The sequence below is a fragment of the Cucurbita pepo genome, chromosome 10 (assembly GCF_057944985.1).
Source record: "Cucurbita pepo subsp. pepo isolate OVF chromosome 10, ASM5794498v1, whole genome shotgun sequence".
In the NCBI taxonomy this organism is placed as follows: domain Eukaryota; kingdom Viridiplantae; phylum Streptophyta; class Magnoliopsida; order Cucurbitales; family Cucurbitaceae; genus Cucurbita; species Cucurbita pepo.
Window position 1 is genome coordinate 19,015,049 of NC_141807.1, and position 26,312 is coordinate 19,041,360.

At 35.0% G+C, this 26,312-nt stretch overlaps 1 protein-coding gene across 2 annotated transcripts in view; it reads left to right on the forward strand.

The window, feature by feature from the left end:
- The window catches only part of ABCA1 (ATP-binding cassette A1), a 61,752-nt gene that overhangs the window by 8,330 nt on the left and 27,110 nt on the right, over positions 1-26,312 (forward strand). The window contains exons 6-15 of one of the 2 annotated variants that reach the window (XM_023688099.2): positions 1,371-1,600; positions 1,726-1,786; positions 1,955-2,041; positions 6,747-6,979; positions 7,078-7,192; positions 7,283-7,372; positions 19,663-19,880; positions 19,959-20,071; positions 21,032-21,138; positions 24,446-24,508. In XM_023688099.2, coding sequence (XP_023543867.2) covers positions 1,371-1,600; positions 1,726-1,786; positions 1,955-2,041; positions 6,747-6,979; positions 7,078-7,192; positions 7,283-7,372; positions 19,663-19,880; positions 19,959-20,071; positions 21,032-21,138; positions 24,446-24,508 — 1,317 coding nt within the window. The remainder of the gene's footprint in view (positions 1-1,370; positions 1,601-1,725; positions 1,787-1,954; positions 2,042-6,746; positions 6,980-7,077; positions 7,193-7,282; positions 7,373-19,662; positions 19,881-19,958; positions 20,072-21,031; positions 21,139-24,445; positions 24,509-26,312) is intronic. The other variant, XM_087127934.1, reaches the window with a different exon arrangement.

The following is a 26,312-nucleotide window of genomic DNA, read 5'->3' on the forward strand; positions in this document are numbered from 1 at the left end:
GGGCTTTCCCTTTCGGGCTTACCCTCCAGGTTTTTAAAACGCATCTGCTAGGGTAAGGTTTCCACACCCTTATAAAGGGTATTTCGTTCTCCTCCCCAACCGACATGGGATCTCACAATCCACCCCTCTTTAGGGCTCAGCGTCCTCGCTGGCACTCGTTCCTTTCTCCAATCGATGTGGCCTCACCAAATCCACCCCCTTCCGGGGCCAGCGTCCTTGCTGGCACACCACCTCGTGTCTACTCCCCTTCGGGGAATAGCCTCCTTGCTCGTCCGGTGTCTGGCTCTGATACCGTTTTTAACAACCCAAGCCCACCACTAGCAGATATTGTCCTATTTGGGCTTTCTCTTTCGGACTTACCCTCAAGGTTTTTAAAACGCGTCTGCTAGGAAAGGTTTCCACACCCTTATAAAGGGTGTTTCGTTCTCCTCCCCAACTGATGTGGGATCTCACAAATTCAGTTTTTTCACTTCTTAAATTTTCGCACCCATCTCCTTCGTGGATTGCAAGGGACTTGGAGCGATTACACTGAGCAGTCAATTGGGTTTCTTTTTTAGCATATCCACATAAGAATCCTGTGCCCTTCTCTTCCAACACGTGCTTCTATGTGTTTCCTTGTATTGATGAAATCTGTAAGCATGTTCGCGAACATCTCCCAGCCTGGAGACTCATCTCTTGATGGGACTACTACATTGGTCTTTCCTCCCGAGTTCAGGACTTTTGTGATTTCTAGAAAGTGACCTCTTTTTGTTCGATGTTTTTCACATTCCAAATAAACTCACCATTGCAATACATTTTTCGAAAACACTTTTGCTCTTGAGGGAAAGCAATAAGTCTTCCAAGGTATTTACAAACCAGATGATGACAGTCTCTTAAACTGAAATCGCAAATTCTCTCTTTACTTGTGATTTGGTGATTTTTTTGAATCTTCCCTTAATTTTATCAAAATCACACATAAACGACATATTTTCTATTTTGACTGGGTCTATCTTTCCTACCATTAGGGTAGGAGACCCCAGTCACAAGTGTCTAGACACTAAGCCATAGTTGGCTGGAGAGGGACGAGGAAGAGAAGGAGCCTAAGATGTTATAAGACGCAGTTAAGATACAGTTATGACTATTCTGTTGTTATTTACAGGTCTTCTACAATTTGTTATCGTTCTATGAATTTGTATGTATTGATTTGTTATTGTTCTTTACCCTACTTAAACAAAAAACAGCTCACTCTCCATAAACTAATAAAAGTAAAAGATAAAGTAACTTGAACTGTATGCACTTCATGAGTATAGGTTATCTTAGAAGTATTGACTTTTTTTCCTTCTTAATTCTTATAATTTACCAGAATGACTGATGCAACTTAATTTTTGCAGCTTCAGCAAGTCATGGATTCATTCATAATCTTTGCTTCCCAGGAAATGGAAACTAATATTCTCCATGTAAGTAGGAACAATACTTCATCAAACTCCTCTAGCAGACCTTCCTTGCTGAACTTGCCATGGACACAATTTAGTCCTTCAAAAATACGAATTGCCCCTTTTCCAACTCGGGAGTATGTCGACGATGAATTCCAGTCAATTGTCAAGAAAGTGATGGGTGTGTTGTAAGTAGAATCCTGATTATCTTTGTTTTCTAAATTATTTATAATTTCTTTTGAGACCATTATGCACACATTATCAGATTAGATTTTGTCCCGATACGCTTAGTAAACTTCCTTTTATTGAGCAGGTATCTGTTGGGATTTCTTTACCCAATTTCTCGCCTTATCAGCTATTATGCATTTGAGAAGGTTCGATAATGGTGCTGTTTAGCATGATAATATTCTCTGTTTCATGTAGAAAAATTATATTATTCACCTTGATCCGAACAGATATCTGTACTTATTTTATTTTTATGCATGTTTTTGTTGTTCAATAGTTGTTGCCAACTCAACCCTCTAATTTATATGATATTATAGGAAGAGAAGATCAAAGAAGGCCTCTACATGATGGGTCTGAAAGACGGGATATTCCATCTTTCTTGGTTTATTTCATATGCCGTTCAGGTAATCACTAACGTGTTCTTCACTTTACTTGTGTATAAGCCATGAGATAAATTTTTTGTGCTGTTGCATCTGCATGCTTAAAGTGCGAGCAAATAGTTGGTCATGATAAAGCTCTTCTTTAGAGGGATATCGTCCCAATTAATTGAGCTGGGAGCCTCCTCGTAGTAATCCTTAAAAAGGATAGACTGAAAAGAGGCAAGAAATTCAAGTATAATCCTAGAAATATTGACAGTATCTATGCCCTAGTCTGTATCTGTGATTAAATTCTTCCTTCTCCTTACTAATACCAGTATGTGAAAAATATTACAGCTCTCATCTACTTATATCAAGCTGTTTTAACTTACATTTCTGTAACCAAAACATATTTTCTTGATGGTAATCCTTTGTGAAGAGGCCTTAAAGAGTTGTTCTACATGCTATGCCCTCCTCCCTAAGCTCTCCATCTTTATTGGCAGGGTCAATTCTGACAGTTTCATTGTTAGCACAGCAGTGTTCCTTTTTGTGAATATGACTAAATTGGGGAGCTTATTTTGACATTTCTTTAATGATTATACTAATTTAGGCAGACTTCTTAAGTGGGGTTTGGTACTTTATTATTGTAAGTTTGTAATGATGTATCAAATAGGCAATTTGTTGCATGTTTAAATTAGCGGGGTGTTTTTCTTTTTTTCTTTCGATAGTTACTTTTTTTTTCCCCAGAGAATTACATTTCCATTTTATAGGGAGATGCTAACTAAATCTAAATCAATCCCTAGATACTAGGTAATCTAAATAAATCCTTAGATAATAAGTAACAATAGGTAACAAGATATGATAAATCTAAATAAATTTCTAGTTACGATAAATCTAAATAAATTTCTAGTTAAGATAAATCTAAATAATAACCCCTTGATACTAGTTAACTAGATTTAAATAAATCAAACCAGATAGATTAGGAAGGTTAGCTACCTTATTTATTATGGGATAACACAAATATCCTTTGACACAATTTATTATTAGAATGCAAAAGATGCCCTCAAGATTACTAGATAGCCACTTTATAGGCTGTGAAACGAAACCTAACCATGCTATAAAACAATTTCTAACCAAGCAGCCAACTTAACTAGGCTGTAAGATATAAATAAGGAATACATACCTAATGCACAATCACTATGACAAAAAATATAAAAGGAAATCCAACAAAATCCAACCACCATAACCTTTGATGTAATCTGGAATACTATGGTTTTTTGAGCTTCAAGTGAAAATGACCTATTAGCTTCCACCTTCCAACTGGCTCAAGAACCAAAGGGTGTCTCCCATTTTCCAGTTTGAGCACAACTTTGTCATCCATCATGGGGTTCACTTGAAATTTGACATTGAAATGTTCCTCAAGACCGGTGCAGGACATCTTTTATTATTCTTGGGTAGTTCTGGTTAGTTCTCGACGTTCTTGTATTTTCTTGTTTAAAGATTTTGTTAAACCAAGAAGAGGTCTTTTCTATCTAACCATTGTCAGTTTTTAGCTAAGATTGTTTAGTTTTTACAGCCTTCGTTAAGTGGCTGTTTAGTTAAGTTTTACCATTACCCACTTTGGTAAACCAGTATTTCAGCCTATTTAAGTAGCCTTCACCTCAATGAAGCATCATTTTCTATTCAGTCTAAAAAAATCTCCCTTGTCTACACCAAGAGCCCCCTTGATATGAGAAAACAATCTGATTATAAATAAAATTTCACAGACGTTCTAAAATTCACAAACTTTCGTACTTACTACTTCATGTTCCTTTCTTACCTAGTATGAAGAAAGAGACATAATTTTTCATGGATGATACTGGAGGTTCTTGTTATATCATATTGGCTTTGTCAATATCCGCATAAGACTTAGAAGGGCTTAAACTAGATTCAGATGTGCTTGGCAAAGGTTGAACCTTAGGCCTAGGTTGAAGGACCGAACCATCCAACCTGAGTCTTCAAATATCCTGATAGTGTCCTTCAATATATCCCGAATAGTTAGCCGTCATCTCTTGAGGAAACCAACGGGCACACTAATCACCTTTCTTTCACTGGTAATTGATCACACAATCAATCAATAACTCACATTGAAGAGTACTGTTATCTATGCATTTGGTTGTACCAAACTCATCCCTGTCATGCTTAGAGAATAGCAAAGGATCAGGAATTTGTAAAAACTCAACTATGGACTCCTCAAACCAAAGGAGATGGGATGAAGAAAGCGGAATAACGTACTTAAAGTCCAAATCTTCAATTGGATTGATAAATCTTTGGCATCATCAACCTCTTTGAATAAATCATTATTTGCAGCTCTTTGGAAATCTAAAAGTCAAAAGAAAACTAATATTCTCATTTGCCATCAATTTCTGTTCTTCTGAAGTTTTGCAGAGGAATTGTCCCAATCAGAGTCTTTTACCATCAGTTTTTTCTTTATGTTTTGCATTGGGGGAATCTCTCAACCATATTTTCTTTGATTGTTCTTATGCTTGATTTTGTTGGTTCAAGATTTTTGCGATATTTAATGTCCAATGGGTTTTCTCTAATATTATGAAGAATAACACCTCTCTAAATTCTGTTAAGAATGAGAAATAGAAATAGAATTGGAATAGAAGGTGTGTTCTCATTAATATTCACAAGCTTTAAATAGGATACAAGCTAGTAACTAATGCTTACCAATAAGGAAAATATAAACTAATTAAATATGGAGAATAAAATAAAATATACTATAAATCAAATCATAAAGAAAGAGTATTAAGATATAATATCTAAGATATATTCCATAAATAATATATACTCTAAATATTATATCTCTAACACTCCCCCTCAAGTTGGAGAGTGTATGTTAATCACATCCAACTTGTCTTTACGAGTGTAAGTCAATAACACCCAAGTTGTCTTTACGAGTGTAGTCAATAACACCCAAGTTGTCTTTACGAGTGTAGGTCAATAACACCCAAGTTGTCTTTGAGAAAAGAGTGTAGGTCAATAACACTTTTGTCTTCCCAGTAGTGAAAAAGTTGACCGTCTTTGATTGGTTTGCATTTTTAGACTTTCAAGAAATTATTGAATTTCCAAGAAAGATGAAAAACTAAAAATAGACGGCATTTGATGTATCTCAGAACTTGAAGAGCTGCTTCTTGATTTATGCATAAATAATGCACTCCAGGATTGGTAATTTGTTCCATTTAATTTGATTGGAACAAGTGAATATCCTGACTGATAAAAGTGATGAATATAATAAGGATGTGTTAAATAAACATCCGAAGTTTTGAAGTTCGATAAAAACACTAAGATCGGTGCTCTGGATCACTAGAGAGGTTGTGAAAGAAAATACGAACATCTTGAATATGCCACCTTTGAGCTTGGTGAGAAATTTGAAGATGCTTATAATGTATTCTTGATATTGGATGTTATTGACCTACACTCGTAAAGACAACTTGGGTGCTATTGACTACACTCGTAAAGACAACTTGAGTGTTATTGACCTACACTCGTAAAGACAAGTTGGATAATGACACCAAGTTGTCTTTACGAGTGTAGTCAATAACACCCAAGTTGTCTTTGAGAAGAGAGTGTAGGTCAGTAACACTTTTGTCTTCCCAGTAGTGAAAAAATAGACTGCCTTTGATTGGACTTATCACGATGGATGAACCGCGGCTGTAAAGGCTTCACTGATTGAGTTAGGGTTTGGCTCTGGCTCTGATACCAAACCCTAACTCAAGAGGAAGTTTTGATATTTAAGAATATCAAGATTGGTGCTCTGATACCCTGTCAAGAATGAGAAATAGAAATAGAATTGGAATGGAAGGTGTGTTCTCGTTGATATTTATAAGCTTTAAGTAGGATACAAGCTAGCAACTAATACCTACCAATAAGGAAAATATAAACTAATTAAAGAAAGAATATTAAGATATAATATCTAAGATATATTCTATAAATAATATATACTCTAAATATTATATCTCTAACAAGTTCTCATAGGCCTTTTGATGGTTCCGAAGACGATTATTCTTCGGGTTAATGTGGTTAAAACTCTTTTCAGAATTACAGTCAGAGAGGAACGTAGAATTTTTCAAAGTTCATCTCTGTCTTGTCACGTCAGATTTGAATCAGCTTGCCTAAAGTCGTCCTTTTGGTGTTCTTTCTCAAAGCTGTTTGCTGGTTTTTCAATACAGGATATTTGCCGAAGCTGGAATGTATTTATTTCTCCTTTTTAAGTACTTCAACATTAATTGCTCGTTTTGTTGTGCTTCTGTCTTTTTTTTTTTTTTTTTTTTTTTTTTTTTTTTTTTTTTTTTTTTTTTTTTCTTTTTTGCTTTTGCTTTTGCTTTCTGTTTTATTCCTTTTGGAGTTTGTGTCCTTGAGCATTAGTCTATTTTCATTTCCTTAATGAAAAGTTCCGTATTTTGTTAAAAAACAAAAAGTCTATGTCTTCTACATAAAATTGCTCCTTTCCGGACCATGGAAATTAAAACTACCAATACAACCAGCTTGTCATACTACCAATGAGAGCCAGTTTCTCATATAATATCAACAAGAAAGCCGGTTCTCATGTATTGAACTGCTTACCATTCTAAATAGAGTTCTAATTTTTTCATCTAAGCTTGTTATCTAAATTCTCTACAAGCTTTTTTTTTTTTTTAATAGTTCTCTCTTTGCTCTTTGGGGTGGGATCCAGTGGTTTTGATTTGGCTTGATCTGATGTCTTTTACAGTTTGCAATATCTGCTGGAGTTATCACTTTGTGCACGATGCATAACCTTTTCAAGTACAGTGATAAGACGGTGGTCTTCATCTACTTCTTCTCATTTGGATTAAGTGCAATCATGTTTTCATTTTTGATCTCTACATTCTTCAAACGAGCAAAAACTGCCGTGGCAGTGGGAACACTTTCTTTTTTAGGTGCCTATTTTCCATACTATACCGTAAATGATGAAACTGTGTCGGTGTAAGTATCTTTGCCACGAGGAATCATATTTTGTTTTATTTAGTTAACAATTTCAATTTCTGAATTGATGTATGGTCTAAGTTTTCACTCTACTTCAGGATAGTGAAGGCAACTGCTTCATTGCTTTCACCAACGGCTTTTGCTTTAGGGTCCATTAACTTTGCAGATTACGAACGTGCTCGTGTTGGACTTAGATGGAGCAACATGTGGAGGGTAATGTTTAACAATTCGCTGTGCTTTTAACAATAATCTGTAAGATCTTTTTCGGGAGGGAACTAAATATTGGCTGCTTGGTTTGGATAGGCATCCTCTGGAGTAAACTTTTTGGTGTGTCTTTTAATGATGTTCTTTGACTCGCTGCTGTACTGTGTAATTGGCCTTTACATGGATAAGGTATGACTTTCAACTCAAATGTCATTTTAAAGGGAATCTTTGAACTCATAAATATTGCTTCAAGATTTTTTTTAATCTTATACATAAAAAGATCAGTTTTGTGAACTAAGTTCTGAAATATCGATGATGTAAATGTTAAGTTTGAAAACTAGGGACCAAAAAGTGTATTTTCACGTGTATTGGTGTAAATATCTAAGATCTAGAGGTTTATTATTCTTTAGTCCATATATACCTAACAGAATCTTCGTTGATTAAACGGAAAATTTGAAGACAGTAACACATTATAAACAAAATAAACCCACCAAAATTTACTGGAAGTCCTCCAAAAACTGACCACCCCACTCAAACTGGACCATACACGTAAATCTTAACATGATTTCCTGCACAAATGTCCATTAAAAGAAGAACTATTACTAAAATTGTAGAAAAGACACACCTTTTGATTGTGATCTTCCTTCTTCCCATATGAGACGTTAGGATCTCACAACAATGCACACACTCGATCTAGATGAACACAAAAAATAGGATAGAGAAAATGCAAGGAGAACTCTGGCTAAAGGATTTATATTGATGACTTCAAGTATGTACAGTAGGAGAGAATACAGAAAGTATGCCTGAGAGGATATGTATATGGTTTAGCTTACTATATATTATATTGATGACTTCAAGTATGTACAGTAGGAGAGAATACAGAGAGTACAAAAGAGAATACAGAGAGTACAAAAAGTACCATCTCTGCCTCATCTATGCCTGAGAGGATATATATATGGTTTAGCTAAAAAGTACCATCTCTGCCTCATCTATGCCTGAGAGGATATATATATGGTTTAGCTAAAAAGTACCATCTCTGCCTCATCTATGCCTCATCTATGCCTGAGAGGATATATATATGGTTTAGCTAAAAAGTACCATCTCTGCCTCATCTATGCCTGAGAGGATATATATATGGTTTAGCTTACTATATAGCTTTAGATATAACCATCTAGTATATATAACTATCTACCATATATAGCTTTTTACTATACATAGCTATTTACTATTTATGACATTTACCAAATATAACTTTGACTAAGTTATAAATAAGCAGCATCCTCCCTAAAAATTCTAGGGGTTCTCAGACCATAAATCAATATTAAGGCTTAAAGGCTTAAGTGAAATAATCCACTTTAACTTACGTGTCTACCTTGAAGAAAAGAATTTTGACGAGAAGATATGGTAGAGTATACAACTTGCTTCAATCTCTTGTATAGCACCGTAGGCAGATTCTTTGACACACTTTTTTTCTAGATAATTCCTAGATAATAAGTCTGGAATCCTTTACATCCTTCCCTCTTCTGAATTAAATACATGAAGCGTTTCTGATGCAATCATTTTCAAAGAATTTATATAAGACCTCCATCATAATTTCTTTCAACAATTTCAGAATTTACTGAAAAATTCTGAATAGAAAAGTCATCTGAATCTGGAGATTCTTAACAGCTGCACACAGCTCTTCTTCGTTGAAGGACTTCTCGAACCAACTTTTGATCCCCTTTCCTGATGTGATTCAAGTTTAATCCAATCGGAATTTACCTCAAGTTCCAGTTTTTCGAATTTAAGGATTCATAAAAGCTCAATATCTCTTTACTATTTTTTTTAATCTTATTATTAAACTCATTTTTTTTTAGCTATAATTTAAGCTCCATGCTTTGATGATTCCTTCCCTCCGTTTTCTCTCCTCCCTTCCCTATGTTTTCTGTTTTCAGCCGCTGTCCTTTCCAGCCTAAGCTTAATTCTAATCATCGCTTCTTCTCCACTTCTCCCCTCTCTTTAGCCCATGAGTTAATAATGAGTTAATAAGCTTAACTTTGAGTAATTTTAGGATAATTATTTAGTAGTTATTGATTTGGAAGTGTAAGAGATCGATTAGGAAGATTTAGTAGTTATTGATTTGAAAATTTAGGAGATTGATTAGAAAGATTTAATAGTTGTTGATTTGAAAGTTTAGGGGATTTAGGAAGATTTGTTAGTAGTTGCTTAATCTCAGGAGAAAGTTTAGGAATTTGAGAAGGAAGTCTAGGAGATCGGTTGTGCAATCTCCATATAACTCTCAAGATGTATGTTATTTATAGCAACAAAAAGAAGAGAATTAATAAAGCATACATCCTTAAGGTTTCTCTATTAAAAAACTCTCTCTTCTCAAGTTGTTCTTATAAAGCATACATGCTTAAGGTTCCTCTATTAAAAAACTCTCTCTTCTCAAGTTGTTCTTTCGCTTTCATTATTTGTTTCGACATACTTCAATCATGGGCAATTTCCAACACTTGGTATTAGAGCTAGGATGTCAAAACAAATGCTGTCACCTCAAGTCGGAGGTAATGTGACAACGATAAGGAGCGAAAGGGAGGGGAGTGTAACGATCCAGTACCCGTTACTCATGAAGAGTAACTACGCAGCATGGTCGATAAAGATGCCTGTTAACTTACAGGCACAAGGCGTGTGGGACGCAGTCGAGCATGATGACGTTGAGGAGCATAAAGACAGGATGACTCTTGCCGCCATCTACCAAGTAGTCTCGAACGACGTCCTTCTCATGTTGGCAGAGAAGGACTCGGCAAAGGCAGCATAGGAGACGTTGCAAATAATGCATGTGGGTGTGGGACGTGTCAAGGAAGTAAAGGTGCAGTCCTTGAAGAATGAGTTCGAGGCTATATGCATGAAGAACGGTGAGTCAATAGACGACTTTGCCATGAAGTTGACGACGATCGTCAACGACATTCATTCATTAGGCGATGTGGTGGAGGAGATCTCCGTCGTCAAGAAGTTCCTTCGAGCAGTTCTCCCAAGATTCATGCAGATTGTTACCTCTATTGAGCAGTACGACGACCTCAAGAACATTGTCTGTTGAAGAGGTTGTTGGTCGTCTTAAGGTCCATGAGGAGAGACTTTGTGACTATGAAGACAAAGAGGAAGAGAAATACATGGGGAGTGACTCGCACGAACAAAAAAGAAAGATGCAGATGACTCTTCTTTTTCAGTTTGAGTGAATGTGGTAGCCATAACAGAAAAAAAGAGGTCGTGGACGTGGTCTTGTAATAACTGTTGGGAAAGGAATATTGAAAGAGATAGCAAAAGATAAAATAGATCAAAGCTACAAATCTGCAAATGCTTTATTATTGTTTTCTCACTCAATGCATAAAGAGTTGCAAAATTCTAATATTTATAGGCTTGTACACTAACAAGAAATAGTAAATTAGGGAAATTCTACTAAATAATTAACTATAAATAAATTCAAAATTACTAACAACTTTCTAAAATCTTGGTCAAACTTTGAATACTTTAAATCATATTTCAACACTCCCCCTTGATTCGAAGTTGCAGATGCCAGAGGAGTAATCGTCTGAAGTAGCAAACTTTTCTTTTGACAAAGTCTTAGTAAATATGTCTTCCTTAATCCATATAATACCTTTCTCAGCTTGTATACCTTTGTTTCTTTGTTTTTCTTTATGAATTTCTTTATGAATTCCTTTGGTTATGTTACATAGACTTCTTCTTGTAAATCTTGATTAAGAAATGTTGACTTATTGATAAACAAGCCACCACAATGGACTGCATCTCCTATGTAAATCTCCATAGAACTTTTCGTTTGGTAAGTCAACATCTCCCATGTTCCATTTTTCTCAATGGAATGCATGGCTTTCTTCCATGGCTTTCTTTCCCTCTTCTTTTTCAGCTGCTTCTTCATAACCCATAAGGTCTGAAACAGTAAGAGCAAATTGACATGATGCATATATGTCAGCTAAAGATTTATACTTCTTTGGAGGTGTCTCATCTGAAAATTATTCAAGAGGAGTTACTGTTTAGTGATGCTGAAGATAATGAATTTGACAAATTTTGTAATACAGTGGAGGCACTAGCCTCTAGGAGATGCACTGAAGTTGATCCTTGTCTCTTTATCTGGAGAAACTTCAACTGTAATATCTTGCTGCTCCGGTTCTTTACTCCAATCCCAACTCACATTTTGATCAAATATTGCATCCCTTCTAATTGAAATCTATTTACTCAGAGACTTGTATAATTTATTTATGTCTTTGATTGAGTACAATAGCCAATGAAAATGCATTTTTCAGATTTTTCATCCCCAACTTTTGACGAATTTGAGGATGTTTCAAAGCATAAGTAACACAACCAAAGGCTCGTAATCGACTTACAAATGGTTTACTTCTATGCCATGCTTCATAAGGAGTTCGATTCATAACAACCTTTGTTGGTGAGAGATTTAATAGATAGACAGATGTTGCTACAGCTTCTGCCCAAAATTGGTTTGTAAGTCTCATTGCTTGTAACATACTTCTTGCCATCTCCACAATAGTTTGATTTTTTCGTTCAACGATTCCATTTTTCTCTGGAGTGTATAGTGTATGGAGCTGTTAACTCCCTTTGGATACCATTTTCTTCACAAAACAGATTGAACTATTTAGATATGAACTCGTCACCTCTATCTGTGTGAAGAACTTTAATGTGGCAGCACTTTGGTTCTCTACCATAACTTTAAAATTCTAGAACTTCCGAAAAGTTTCTGACTTATGTGGTAGGAAGTAAACCCAACTCATGCTACTATCGTCATCAATAAATAATCAATATATACTCCCACCCAAGGACTTAGTTTGCATTGACCCACATAAATCAACATGCAATAAATAGTAAAAAGTATATACTCCCACCCAAGGACTTAGTTTGCATTGACCCATATAAATCAACATGCATTAGTTCTAGACAATGTGAGGCTCTTTTAGCTTTTCCAGGACTTCCTAGTTTGCTTGTCATAAATGCATCCTTGACATAAACTAATTGAATCAATTCTTGGTGATCCGAAAACCATACCTTTATCCGTGAGTATTTTCAGGCCCTTCATATGATTGAATCAATTCTTGGTAATCCGAAAACCATACCTTTATCCTTGAGTATTTTCAGGCTCTTTATATGAAGATGCCCATATCTAAGATGCCATAATGTCGAGTCATCTTTTGTGCTAGCAGCAAGAGCAAAATCCTCCATGTTGGACACATCTAGTGGAAACATCTTATTTAAAGTCGTGACAATTTGAACTTTATGGTATGATTTCTTATTTGTAATGACACATGTGTTGTCATCAAATAGAACGGAATATCCTCAGGTCATCAATTGTCCAACACTCAATAAATTGTAGCCTAAATCAGATAAAAATTGAACGCTAATAGTTTTATCTTACCATGACTGGTTTCGACTTTCACTTTGCCTTTCCCCTCAACTTGCATCTCTTTTGTATTTCCAAGTTGCACCTTAGTTCTTTGCATCTCATCAAGCTATTGGAATAAAGATTTGATGTCTGTCATATGGTTCGAGCATCCGCTATCAACAAACCATAAGTCACCTTTTTTTTTTTTTTTTTTTTTAATTTTATTAATATCAATACACGCCATAAAAAGCTTTTCTTTTTATTCTTCTTCATTTTCTGCTGCAAAATTCATTTGTTGATATTTATACCAACAATCAGCTTTTATGTGCCTATACCTTCTATGTGCCTATACCTTCTGCAATGGTAACATTGTATGACATTCCTGATGTTACTTTGCTCATTGAATTGCCTTTGTCCATCATTTCTCCATCTCCCCCTGTTACCACGACCACCATGGAAGCTGCGAATCCTCATTTTCCACGACTTCTACTTGCTAAACGAATATTTTCTCTTTCGTTGCTTTCGTTGTAGGTTGTCTCATTCACTTGTAGTGCCTTTATTTCGTTCCTTTCTGAATGATTTATTGATTCTTGACTCATGTGCTTGAAGCGAGCCCATTAGTTCATCAACGGAGAGTATTGATAGATCCTTAGCTTCTTCTATAGCAGTCACCACATGGTCAAACTTTGGAGTTAAGCTTCTCAACACCTTTGCAACAATTGTTTCATCTTAAATTTTCTCTCCATAGGTACGCATCTGTCTGACTATTGTCATTTGGCTCTTGACAAAAAATCAACAATTGATTCACCATTCGTCAGGAGCAAAGTTTCAAAATCACGTCTTAAAGATTGCAATTGCACTGTTATGACCTTTGAATCTCCTTGAAACTCATTCTGCAGAATTGATCACGCTTGCTTTGATGTGGTTGCTGCTGCAATTCGTGAAAAAATAGTCTCATGAAGTGCTTGTTGAATAATGAACAGAGCCTTGACATCATTTTTCTTGATTTCTCTTAGTCTCTCCTTCTCTTCTATTGTGGATTCTAATACATCAACAAACTCATGCTCCACCAAGTCCCATAGCTTCTGCGATCTGAGCAAGGTCTTCATCTTGATATTTCACCACTCCTATTTCTCACCATTAAAAATTGGTAAGAGCGGTGCAGAGGAAGAAAAACCTGCTACTGCCATTTTCATTTTGTAAAGAAAAAATAATCACTTCTCGTGTTGACAAGAGTTTGACTTTGATACCAAATTTGTTGGGAAAGGAATATTAAAAGAGATAGCAAAAGATAAAATAGATCAAAACTGCAAATGCTTTAGTATTGTTTTCTCACTCAAAGAGTTACAAAATTCCAATATTTATAGGCTTGTACACTCACCAGAAATAGTAAATTTTGGAAATTCTACTAAACAATTAACTATAAATAAATTCAAAACTACTAACGGTCAAAACTTTAAATACTTCGAATCATATTTCAAGATGATAAGTGATTATTTTTTCTTCCCAAAACGAAAATGGCAGTAACGGGTTTTTCTTCCTCTACACCTCTCTTACCAATTTTTAATGATGAGAAATATGAGTGGCGGAGCATTAAGATGAAGACCTTGCTCAGATCGCAGAAGCTATTGGACTTGGTGGATCCCGATTTTGTTGATGTATTAGAACCCACAATAGAAGAAAATGAGAGACTAAAAGAAACCAAGAAAAAATGATGTCAAGACTCTGTTCATTATTCAGAAAGCAATTCATGAGACTATTTTTTCACGAATTGTAGCAGCAACCACATCAAAGCAAGCATGGTCAATTTTGCTCATGATGAATGGTGAATCAATTGCTGAATTTTTGTTGAGTGCAATGGCAATAGTCAGTCATGCGTACCTATGGAGAGAAAATTTAAGATGAAACAATTGTTGCAAAGGTGTTGAGAAGCTTAACTCCAAAGTTTGACCATGTGGTGGTTGCTGTAGAAGAAGCTAAGGATTTATCAATACTCTCCGTTGATGAATCAATGGGCTCGCTTCAAGCTCATTAGTCAAGAATCAATAAATCATCAGGAAGGAAGGAAGAAAAGGCATTACAAGTGAAGGAGACCGCCAACAACGAAGGCAACAAAAGAGAAAATATTCATTTAGCAAGTAGAAGTCGTGGAAGAGGAGGATTTCGCAGCTTCCATGGTGGTCGTGGTAACAGGGGTAGATGGAGAAATGATGGACAAAGACAATTCAATGAACAAAGGAACATAAGGAATATCATACAATGTTACCATTGCAGAAGGTATGGGCTACCAAAAAATGAATTTTGCAGCAGAAAATGAAGAAGAAAAAGAAAAGCTTTTTATGCGTGTATTGATATTAATCCAAAAAAATGTGACTTATGGTTTGTTGATAGCGGATGCTCGAACCATATGACAGACACCAAATCTTTATTCCCAGAGTTTGATGAGACACAAAGAATTAAGGTGCAACTTGGAAATACAAAAGAGATGCAAGTTGAGGGAAAAGACAAAGTGAAAGTCGAAACCAGTCATGGTAAGATAAAACTATTAGATGACGTTCAATTTTTACCTGATTTAGGGTACAATTTATTGGGTGTGGGAGAATTGATAACCAGAGGACATTCCATTCTATTTGATGACAACACATGTGTCACTATAAATAAGAAATTAGGCCATAAAGTTTAAATTGCCATAACTTCAAATAAAATGTTTCCACACGGGATGTTTCTAACATGAAAGATTTTGCTCTTGCTGCTAGCACAAAAGATACTCGACATTATGACATCTTAGATATGGACATCTTCATATGAAGGGCCCGAAAATACTCAGGGATAAAGGTATGGTTTTCGGATTACCAAGAATTGATTCAAATAGTTTAGGTGAAGGATGTATTTATAGCAAGCAAACTAGGAAGTCCTTTCTTGTTGGAAAAGCTAAAAGAACTCCACATTGATTAGAACTAATTCATGCTGATTTATGTGGGCCAATGCAAAGTAAGTCCTTGGGGGAGTATATACTTGTTACTATTTATTGATGACTATAGTTGCATGAGCTGAGTTTACTTCTTACAACATAAGTCAGAAACTTTTCAGAAGTAAAATAATTTTAAAACTATGGTGGAGACCAAAGTGGCTGCCACATTAAAGTTCTTCGGACAAATAGAGGTGGCGAGTTCATATCTAAATAGTTCAATCTGTTTTGTGAAGAAAAGGGCATCCAAAGAGAGTTAACAAAATGGAATCGTTGAACGAAAAAATCGAACTATTGTGGAGATGACAAGAAGTATGTTACAAGCAAGGAGACTTTCAAATCAATTTGGGCAGAAGCTGTAGCAACATCTGTCTATCTATTAAATCACTCACCAACAAAGGCGGTTATGAATCGAACTCCTTATGAAGCATGACATGGAAGGAAACCATCTGTAAGTCATTTACAAGTCTTTGGTTGTGTTGTTTATGCTTTGAAACATCCTCAAATTCGTCAAAAGCTTGATGAAAAATCTGAAAATGCATTTTCATTGACTATTGTACTCAATTAAAGCCATCTAAATTATACCACCCCCTTACTGAAAAGATTTCAGTGAGAAGGAATGTAATATTTGATAAAAATGTGAGTTGCGATTGAAGTAAAGAACCGGAGCAGCAAGAGATTACAGTTGAAATTTCTGAAAAGATTTTCGTTAGAAGGAATGTAATATTTGATAAAAATGTGAGTTGGGATTGGTGTAAAGAACCGGAGCAGCAAGAGTTTACAGTTGAAGTTTCTCTAGATGAAGAGACAAGGGTCAACTCCAGTGCTTCTCCTAGTGCCTCCACTGCAACACAAAATTTGTCAAATTCATCATCTTTAGCATCACTAAAGAGCAACTCGTCTCTTGAAAAATTTTCGGATAAGACACCTCCAAGGAAGTATAAATCTTTAGCTGACATATATGCATCATGTTAATTTTCTCGCTCTTACTGTTTCAGACCCTATGAGTTATGAAGAATCAGTTGAAAAAGAAGAGTGAAAGAAAGCCATCGGAGGAGATGTAGTCCATTGAGAAAAATGGAACATGAGAGATGGTTGACTTACCAAAGGATAAAAATGCAATCAATTTAAAATGAGTGTTCAAGGCAAAATTTGCACCAAATGGAAGCATACAAAAGCACAAGGCTCGTCTTGTAGCAAAAGGGTATACGCAACAACAAGGTATAGATTTTGAAGAACTTTTCTCTCCAGTAGCTTGTTTTGAAACAATATGAACTATTCTTGCATTAGCAGTAGAATTGCGGTGACCTGTTTATTAGTTTGATGTCAAGTCAGCATTTCTCAATGGAGATTTACGAAAAGAGGTCTATGTAACACAACCAGAGGGATTCATAAAGAAAAACAAAAAAACAAAGGTATACAAGCTGAAAAAGACATTATACGGATTAAAGCAGATCTCTTGAGCTTGGTATATGAAGATTGATGGGTATTTTCAAGAAAAAGGATACATAAGAAGTGAGAATGAGCCTACTTTATATGTGAAGAAGGAAGGTAAAAGTGATTTCATCATTATTTGTCTTTATGTTGATGATATGATTTACACTAGCTCTTCTAATTCTCTTTTGGATGAATTTAAGTCTCAAATGATGAGTGAATTTGAGAGGTCGGATATGGGTCTATTACACTATTTTCTTGGTCTTGAAGTATATTAAGTTGAAGATGAGATTTTTATTTCACAAATAAAATATGCTAAAGATATTATGAGTAAATTTAGTATGCTTAACTCTAAACCTGCAGTTACATCCATGAATATTAATGAGAAATTACAACATGAGGATGGAACAAAAATGACAAATGTTAGAAGGTTCAGAAGCTTGGTTGACGGACTAATTTACTTAACCCACACACGACCCAACAATGCATTTCCTATTGGTATTATTTCTAGGTTTATGCAACATCCTTCGAAGGTTCATTATGGAGCAACAAAAAGAGTCTTACTTTATGTTGTCGGAACTATGGAGTATGAAATTTGGTATTCTAAATCTTCTAATTTTAAATTATACGGGTTCACTGATAGCGGTTGGGCAGGATCATTAGATGATAAACGAAGCATTTCAGCCAATGTTTTCACTTTAGGATCAGGAGTGATCACTTGGAGCTCAAAGAAACAAGCAACAGTGGCACTATCAACGTCAAAAGCAGAATATGTTGCAGCAACTTCAGCCGTGTGTGCTATTTGACTAAAAAGAGTGTTAGCTGAGCTTCAACAAGAGCAAAAAGGGGCAACAAAGATATTTTGTGATAACAAACCAACTATTTCTATGACAAAGAACCCGACATTTCACAGCAGAACAAAAATATATTGAACTTCGACATCATTATATTTGTGATCTTGTTGCAAAGGAAGAGATTGTCTTGGAATATTGTAACACCAATGAATAGTTAGCCGACATACTTACTAAGGTTGTGTCAAAAGAAAGTTTTGCTACTTCAAAAGATTACTTGACATCTGCACCTTTGAATCAAGGGGTTTGAATCAAGGGGAGTGTTGAAATATGATTCAAAGTATACCAAGTTTTACCAAGATTTTAGGAAGTTGTTAGTATTTTTGAATTTATTTATAGTTAGTTGTTTAGTAGGAATTATTTCTAGTTAGTGTATAAGCCTACCAATTTTGGAATTTTGTAACTCTTTTTATCTTTTTCTCTCTCTTTTAATATTCCATTCCTTTCAATGCTTTTATTCATGGCTAAATTTCTATACAGGTGTATTTGCTGTTTTATATTTTTCCTTTGGGCTTTTCCTGTATGGAGTTTGCATCCCTTGAACATTTATTCCTTTTCATTATATAGTGATAAGTTGTTTCTTATTAAAAAGAAAAAAAAATTCTCCTTTTTAAAATAAATGATCTTCGTTGAAAAAGTTATAATTATAATCATCTTCCTTTAGCCATTTTATCTTACATTTCTGGAAATGTTATCTTCAACAAATACATGATATCAGCTCCCTTTTCAATTTCATCAGCTACCCTTCATGAGACAAAACACTGGATTCTTCTTCCTTTTCTAAATCTGCCATCTAAAAATTTCTCTCTTCTTTTCTGCTTTCTTTCAATTTCTCACTATCTGTGCTCCATTTTTTTAAAGATTATTTATAATTCTTTCATGTATATATACCCATATATTTGTGACTTTAGTATATAATGGTCTTATGGGTTGTATTCTCCCTTTTGTCTTTTGTTTTTGTTTGTTTCTTCTGTCTTTAGGTCTACATTTAGTAGTTTCTTTCTTTCGTTGTATTCATTTCTTTTTCTTCGTTAATAAAAAAATCCGTTTCCTTTACCCCCCCCCCCCCCCCCCCAAAAAAAAAAAAAAAAAAAAGAAAGAAAAGAAAAGAAAAAGAGAAGTCAAGAAAGAATACTCCAAATTTTGATTTGCGGTCAATAACTACAATTAAAACATAACTAATAAAACAAGTTGTAAGAAGCACAAGTATACCCAATTCCTTGTGTAGACTAACTATTTGAAATTTTGGCAAACGTGGCCACTGTAGCGGCCAACATTACATTTTCTGATCATCATGGCTCTTTTTCCTTTGCCCTTCTTTTATGGACACTCAAGACTCAAGTGACCTTTCTTCTTGTAGGACCAGCAATCTATGTTTTTCAGGTTATTCTGCACTCACTTTGTGTTTATAATTTTTTTGAACCTATTATTTTGTGCAGCATTAGCCTTTTTAGACTGCTGTCAAATCTCTTTAGACTTCTGTTCAAACCTCTTTTCAGCCTCCACCTAAAGAAAATGGTCGGATCAATCATAGAATAAGGAGTTTCACGGGAGAGAGTGATTGTTAAATTCTTGTTTAAACCCTTTTCAATTAGATCAACCCTTTTTAATAATAGTGATTGATCAAAAAGGTCAAAGGTTTTCCGTTCACTTAATCTTTTACCTGGTATAATACACTGGTGGATTTTGGTTTGCAGTAATGACTTCAATATGCTGATTCTTCCATTTTTATGGTCTTTTTTTCTATCGAAAATAAATAGTTTGTTTTGTGAACTATTGCATCTATCTGACTCATTCTTTTGATTTTTGAATTGTATCTAAATTATTGTCTACTAATTAGATTCTTTCAAGGGAAAATGGGTTTGGTTATTCATGGAGCTGCTTTCTCCGCAATTTCTTCTCGAGAAAAAGGAGTATTATCGAAGATCAAACTCCCATAGAATGTAAAACTGCTGACGCAATTTCTGTAGAAAATGCTAATGCATCTAGTAATGTCACCTTTGACACTGTAGTAGAGGGTATAAGTTTGGACATGAAGCAACAAGAGCTCGATGGCAGGTCATTTTCTTATAGTTTGTTAGTTATTGGCCTTAATTAATTCCATCTTCTCTACTTACACCATAACTTTATTTGTAGGTGCATCCAGATAAGAAATCTTCATAAAGTTTATGATACAAAGATGGGAAAATTTTGTGCTGTCGACTCTTTACAACTCACTCTCTATGAAAATCAGATTCTAGCTCTTTTAGGTTTGTTTCTTTGGTGCTTTCATTTATCTACCTCTGTAACTATTTATTAAGCATTCTTTAAAATGTTCTTGTTGTTCACATGTTCGAGTGATCAAAGAGTTCCATTTGCATACGACTTGCATTTTGACTAGAAGATATGGTAGAGTTTTTCACTTGCTTCAAGCTTTGAATGTGTTTCTAACCGCTATGAGAGCATCAAGATCTGATAAAATTGGTAATGTTTATTGAATGGTTTAGGACTAGAAAATGGGTAACCCAAGTTTTGAGGCTAGCTTTGTGAAAGATCAACTATTTGGTTTTTGTTCCTTTGATTGACACTTCTTCTAGCATAAAACTTAAACTCAGTAGCTTGATTTTTGGAATCATTCTGCAGTTACAAGAAGGCTCTCCAACTAGTTTGTATGACAGAGCAATTACAAAAATTTTAGACTTGTGTCCGGAAAGAGAAAATGAATATAATACATTTTCATTGAGACTTCTCTCATGGTTGCGACCTCACTATTTCTTTCATTCCATAGTATCCACACCAAGGAAAAGCTATATACACGTTGAACTAAAGAACCTTCATATGCTGTTTCAAAATCAGCCCTCCAAACATTTGTTCAACAGTCATGCTATCCAAACTTGGGAGGCTGAAAGCATCTAAAAGCTTAAAAATAAGGAATCATCTTACTAAAATAATTAAGTGTAATGAAAATAGAATTGTTACCTCGTTTGGTTAATTGTTAAACTGAAATAAAGTCCATCAAATCTTCCCAAATGGTCTTTTGAATTGGTAGAGTGTACGGGCTTGTATTTTGTACTTTCAACATGCCAGTGAAAGCTAAGTGAGATGCCTTTGCACTGCTTGAGGGTGCTTTTCAAGACACGCCTCAAACATATAAGAACATAGTAGAAAATAGTGTTCATATAATTTGTTTTAATGTATACGATCATTGAATTTGATTTTTTATTTTTCAGGTCATAATGGAGCTGGGAAAAGTACGACAATATCCATGCTTGTTGGTCTTCTTCCTCCTACTGCTGGGGATGCTCTGGTTCTTGGAAAGAATATCGTAACAGACATGGTAAATTGTGTTTTACGCAGCCTAAGTTTCTCTTTTGAACATTTTCTATTTCATTCCACCTTTTTGTATATCCATTTATAATTTTTTTTCCATAACTGTTGATAACTTTCTTCAAGGCTGTAGCTGACAAGCTCCATTCTGTACGTGTAATAGAAAATATTGAAGAATTACAATCTTTTATGAAATAACTTAAACAATTTACAAGAATAATTAACTATTATTTACTTAAATGACGGAAAATGTCCCCAAAACTAATACGCATTTGAATTAATGGACAATTATCTTGTTTGGGAGTTATCCATTTCTTCATTTATTTTGGTTGTAAATATGTTAATTAGCTGTAACCGTGTAGTATTGATTCTATTCTTATTCTGGTTCTTTCCTTTTATATATTAAGAACTCCTCTTATATAAGAAGTGATGTAGTTCGGTTAGATCTTTTTTCAGTCTTTAGTATTTTAGTCTTTATTGCGTAGATATGTTCCGAAGCTTATTGATTTAGTTGTTTAGGGCTTTTTATTTCATCAACCCATGTGAGAGATTAACCTCTATAAATACAGAAGCCTCTATTGTTTGTAAAATAACTTCAGTAACAAAAATAGTCAAGTCTTTTTTTTGTATATCATGTTTTGAAGATACGTGATTATTAGAGAAAAGGGCAACCTATCTGACTAATAAGAAAAAAGGGGGTTAGATAGGCAACAGGTAGCTTGCTTCCAAGCCGGCCCGGCTGCGAGGAAGAAAGAGATATTTTTCAGTGCTGATTTGGATTTTGGGTGACGGACTAAGGCGGCTAGAAGCGACGAGCATGTCTCCATCTTGTGCCCTGTGTCCCTGTTCTCTGATTATTAGAGCTCCAAGATCCTTGGACTCATGGCTATCAAGAAGACAATTGCTTCTGCTGGTGGAGACAGACACCCGAGGCACCAGGAAAGAAGCAGAACTTTCCACGCTCTCTCCCCAACCTCCATGGCCAGTCACTTGCAAACGGTTGAAGGACAATGTGAAAATTTACAGAAAGCGGTGGAGATGATTTATCTGATGGTTACAATGACAAGACAAATAGCACAACTCATGATTAATCCAACTCAGGTGAGAAACAGGGACAGCAAAGAAGGTCCTAGGCACCCAGAAAAAGCTAACAACGCTATTTTTATTCAAGAAAGGGAGTTTTCAGCAGTCCTCCTTGAACGACTACCTCATTGTCGAGATTGAGATTCAAAAGACTACCTCATTGTTCGAGATTGAGATTCAAAAGAGCTGGGGAAGAGGTAAATCTAAGTAGACTAAGCTGTGAATTAGATTCATCTAGTAGCGAAGAAGATGTAAGTGATATTTGCAAAGAATAAAGGAGAAATGAGTATGAATACAAGATGTAACTTGACATACGTACTTTTAGTGGTAAAATGGATATCGGGCCTTTTTGGATTGGGTTAAGAACGTTGAAAGATCATTCAAGTATGCTAATAGGGCGAGAAGAAAGCAAGTGTATCTTGTTGAACTGAAATTACGGGGAGGAGCTTCGACTTGGTGGGATAGTTAGAAATCAACCGAACTATGTGGCAAGTGACCTATCAAGACTTGTGAAATAATGAAGGAGCTAATGAAGGATTTATTTTTCTTCGCCAATAATGAGCAAATTTTGTACAATCAGTATAGAGTTGTAGGCAAGGTACCTGTACGGTGGAAAAATATGTGGAGGAATTCCATAGACTTGATGCAAGAACTGATTTGGCAGAGATTGAACAACAATTGATTGCATGATTTGTGGGAGGATTGCGTTCTGATATTAAGGAAAAGGTTGCACTCCAACCATTGGGATTTCTCCCTGACGGCATCACTTTGGTCACTAGATTTGAAGACATGAATGATAGCTGTTTCAAGAATTTTTACTCCAAGGGCATGGTTTTGAAGAACCAAAAAGGTAATAAAAGACAGTGGGTACAAGTAAAGTCAAGGAGATCACACTCTTTCTCAAGCACTTTGAGTCAAGGGCAGTTACGTGTGTGTAGATGACATCATAAATAAGATTGAACATAGAAGGAAATTGACAAGAGAATTTGAGATCAAAGAACTTGGAAGGAATAAATACTTGTTGGCAAATAGCGTATATAGCTCAAGACATTTTCATATCACAACATAAATATGTGATGAATTTATTGACGGAAAAAGGGAAAGCGGATATATATTGAGGCTTATATATATTGCTCATAGTTGACCAAACATAGCACACTCAGTGAGTGTAATTAACCAATTCATGTATGATCCATAGTGCTATATTACTTGAAATGAACTTCAGGAAAAGGAATCTTGTTCAATGGAAGAGCTCCCTTGCATTGGAAGCTTTCGTTGATGTTGACTATGCTGGATCATAGTGGACAGAAGGTCTACTACAATGTATTGTACTTTCTCAGATGTAATTTGATAACATGGAGAAGTAAAAAACAAAATGTGGGGGCTAGATCATTTGCCGAATCAGAATTCTGAGCTATTGCAGAAAGGCTATGTGAGCTGTTATAGTTGTGTGCTAACAAAAGAACTTTACAACTCAATATTTCATGAGTTAGTATCCAATTTATCTATTCCTTAGCTTGCGGGGAGTGTTGAAGAAATAACCTTATTCTTAGGAATATTGGTGTAATCCCATTAAATAAGGGAATTAGTTGGTGTTTCTACTTTTCTGTACTCTTAACTATTCTCTAGGGAATGAGTTATTTTTTCTCCATTATAAAAGGTCTATGTACTTCAGTGACGTAGATAAAAAATAAGACTAAGGTACCTTAGCTTGCAACAAATATGTCAATATTAATTACGGAAGAAATGTCATGACATGTGTTTGGATATTGGATCTTCTGCTTTATGGTTCAATGTTAAAACACTAATCAATCTAAAAGTTTAAGTTGATGAATTATGGTAAATTTAATCTTTTTATCAATATCTTAAAAGTACTAACGGATGATATCATACTTCATACACATTTGTAGTTGTATCGGACGAAGTTTCTTTTCTTATAGAAAAGGGTGGTGCGTTTTGCTCCCTTCTGAATACAGGGTTGGACTGTTTGTAGATTCTTGTAAATGATGCATTTTGCTGTCTATCAGTTTTTTTTTTTTTTTTTTTTTTTTATAAAAATTTTATTATTATTTATATATATATATATATATATATATATATATATATATATATATATTTTCTTATCTAAACTATTATGTCGTATCTTGTTGAAATGTCATGATTTTGTTATTGGCATTGTTGTACAAAATGATTTTCTCCAATCTTGATACTTATTTTTGTTAAATTTTCTGTAGGAAGAGATACGGAAAGGGTTGGGTGTGTGTCCCCAGAATGATATTCTCTTCCCAGAGTTGACTGTAAGCAAAAATATTTAGCTTATTCCTTTGTCACTACTAATATATCCTGAGCTTATTACTATATTTATTATTATTCCTTGCAAAAATGATAAAGAGGACAGTCAGCCTGGTTTCTATTCCTAGACAATTATGACAAACAAAAGCAAACAGCGAGATTGCTAGTTGTTTTCATGTTCAAGTGTTTGCTTATGTACAACCATTTTTGCCCCCGGAAGTTTGCTCGTTGTTGTATTTCCCATGGATTAATGTTGGATTCTATAGTCGAAATTTTACTCATGGTTTACCTGGCGAGGTGAAAGCCCAGTGAAATTGTTCGGAGTTTTTAAGATACAAGCTCTGTTGAGGAATATTGGGAGTGAGTCCCACATTGGCTAATTTAGGGAATGATCGAGTTTATAAGTAAAGGAATACATCTCCATTGGTACGAAGCCTTTTGGGGAAGCCCAAAGCAAAGCCATGAGAGCTTATGCTTAAAGTGGACAATATCATACCATTGTGGAGAGTCGTGATTCCTAACATGGTATCAGAGCCATGCCCTAAACTTAGCCATATCAATTGAATCCTCAAATATCAAACAAAGAATTGTGTGCCTCGAAGGTGTAGCCAAAAGTGACTACAGTGTCGAACAAAAAGTGTACTTTGTTCGAGGGCTCCAGAGAAAGGAGTCGAGTCTCGATTAAGGAGAGGCTATTCGAGAGCTCCATAAGCCTCAGGGGAGGCTTATCGTGTACTTTGTTTGAGAGGAGGATTGTTGAGGATTATTGGGGGTGAGTCCCACGTTGGCTAATTTAGGGAATGATCATGGGTTTATAAGTAAAGGAATACATCTCCATTGGTACGAGGCCTTTTGGAGAAGCCCAAAGCAAAGCCATGAGAGCTTATGCTCAAAGTAGACAATATCATACCATTGTGGAGAGTCGTGATTCCTAACAAGCTCTTTGTCCATGTATTGGCAATCTGATAGTAGCAATAAGAGGTATATAGGAGATATTAATAGGATATTAGTAAAGGCATAGTAATAATGAACTATATAGGAGATAAATAGGATATTAGTAAAGGCATAGTAATAATGAACTACTGACAGTGTTTTCAAAGCGTAATGTGCAGTCTATGGTGTAACGTACACTCTATGGTGACAAATAAACGACGCCTTAGTGAAGCAAGACAAATGTATTAAAATGCTAAATAAGTGTTAGATATAGTTATGTTATATGTAAGAATAATAAATACTTAATTTTAAACACGTAAAAATAAGAAAAATACTATTTGATATATAAATAAAGTTAGGAAAAAGTGAATATATTCATGAAAATAAAGTACAGATGATTTTTTTCCAATATCGTAAAAAATCGATTCTACATGGCTATGACTCAAATTAAATAAAAGAAGCTTCCAATAATTTCATCGGTAAGTCATGGAAGTCAATAATGTCAGGCATTAAAAACAAGTAAATAATCTATCTTCTCCCAACTCTTCCATTATGTTAATAGTGTTCTTGGTGTCCATGTTAATAGCTACTCGCCCGACTTTATTGAGATGGTGCAAACATATGAGAAATAGTGTGTTAAAATATCATCACGAGCTCAATAGGGTCAAGCCCAATAATTGTATGAGCCGTTTGCTAAAATGATTTAAGTATTTTAAGAATAAAGATACCTAGATATTTTTAGGAAAATGATTTAGGCATTTTAAGAATAAAGATATCTAAATATTTTATGAAAAAGATTGAAATATTTTAGGAAAAAGATTGAGATATTGTAGGAAATAGATTGTCTAGTCTCTACTATAAATACCTCTCCACCCT